This window comes from Lolium perenne, chromosome 6, assembly GCF_019359855.2.
Source record: "Lolium perenne isolate Kyuss_39 chromosome 6, Kyuss_2.0, whole genome shotgun sequence".
Lineage (NCBI taxonomy): Eukaryota > Viridiplantae > Streptophyta > Magnoliopsida > Poales > Poaceae > Lolium > Lolium perenne.
The window spans coordinates 234,489,467-234,490,940 of record NC_067249.2 but is presented as its reverse complement, the minus strand read 5'-3'; the positions used below and the strand labels follow the sequence as shown (position 1 = coordinate 234,490,940).

At 45.6% G+C, this 1,474-nt stretch overlaps 1 protein-coding gene across 1 annotated transcript; it reads left to right on the top strand.

Moving 5' to 3' along the window:
- Positions 1-379: 379 nt before the first annotated feature.
- On the top strand, positions 380-973 carry LOC127309305 (alpha-amylase inhibitor BMAI-1-like). The gene has a single exon (XM_051340206.1). It carries the CDS (start codon positions 380-382, stop codon positions 851-853), a length of 474 nt encoding a protein of 157 aa, XP_051196166.1. The 3' UTR covers positions 854-973.
- Positions 974-1,474: the final 501 nt, after the last annotated feature.

Sequence of the window (1,474 nt, the reverse complement as noted above, 5' to 3'; positions counted from 1 at the left end):
CGCGACTAATGGCAGTTGCGAACCGCGACCAAAGGCCCTTTTTCCACCAGTGTACATAGCTTCATAAAACATGGCATCTAAGGTGGACATCTTCACGGTGCTCCGGCCTCCCCTTGCTCATGTTATTGGCAACATGTTTTCGGTTGCGAATTACTCCAAAATTGCAATGTCTAGAGATCAAAGTGTATGGTGCACGTCCCCTCCGTTTTAACAAGTTTTGTCAGCTATAGCTTTTCGGAAAAAAAAGCTTTTGTGAACGTGAAAGCACAATAGCATCGGCCACTCAAGCTATGTTTTCATGTCCGTTCCTCAACTAATTTGACACTTTATATAACCTATATATGATGGATAAAAACACAATTGCATAGCTTCAGAAAACATGGCATCTAAGGTGGACATCTTCACGGTGCTCCTCCCCTTGCTCATGTTATTGGCACCATTGTGCATGGCAGATGATCATGGTGGCACTGTGTCTAAGTCTAACTCACCCGGAGAATGGTGCTGGGCAGGGATGGGCTACCCGGTGTACCCGTTCCCACGTTGCAGAGCGCTGGTCAAGCGCCAGTGCGTCGGCGCCCAGGTCGACGAGAGCCTCCGGGAGGACTGTTGTCGGCAGCTCGCCGCCGTCGACGAATGGTGCACATGCCCGGCGCTCGACTGGATGCGGATCGGCATGTACAAGGAGCTGGGCATCGCCGACGCCGATGGGACGACGGCCATGGAATTGTTCCCAAGTTGCCAGAGGAAGGTGATGGACCGTGCAGTGGCTAGCCTCCCAGCGTTCTGCAAGCAGTTCATCCCTGTCGGATCAGGCGGTGTCTGCTACTGGCTCTCGTACTATCAACCTCACTAGTGCTTTTGGCTCGATGATGTGCTAGTGTGTGTGCATGCATTAATCATGTACATCATGCATGTTGTGTGTGGTGCATGGAAGATACATGATATTGAATAAAATCATGCATGGCGTTGAACAGTTGCCATATGTAATGAGCATCGAATGCATCGGCGGTCTTCTGCTTCACCTTCGACAACATCCAAACAGTGAAATTGTTACTTCAAGCAACGCCTCCAAGAATAAAATGATTGCAAGAATGCTCAAGGAAATTTCATATTTTTAACAAACTTGAAATAATTCTCTTAAAACTTTCGACTACACACGGATTGTGTGCTGAGCGGTTCCCAACCCTAACTTGTTTTATAAGTGCACAACCCAACAATATAATTGAACACTACTACACTAGCATCGACCAATTCAATCAAAAGCCCAAATTCATTTAGAAGGATAAACAATATATTTCAATAGACAAACATCGCAACACAAAATTGTGCTCCGTAATTTAACCAAATAGTTTTTCCTTCCTTTACCTCACAAACACACACTTCGTCACAAAATAACAAAGCAAAACTGTTAGCACAGGGTGCCCTATCTTCCGATAGTCTAATTTTTCGATAAAGGGAATATATTAATATTGAT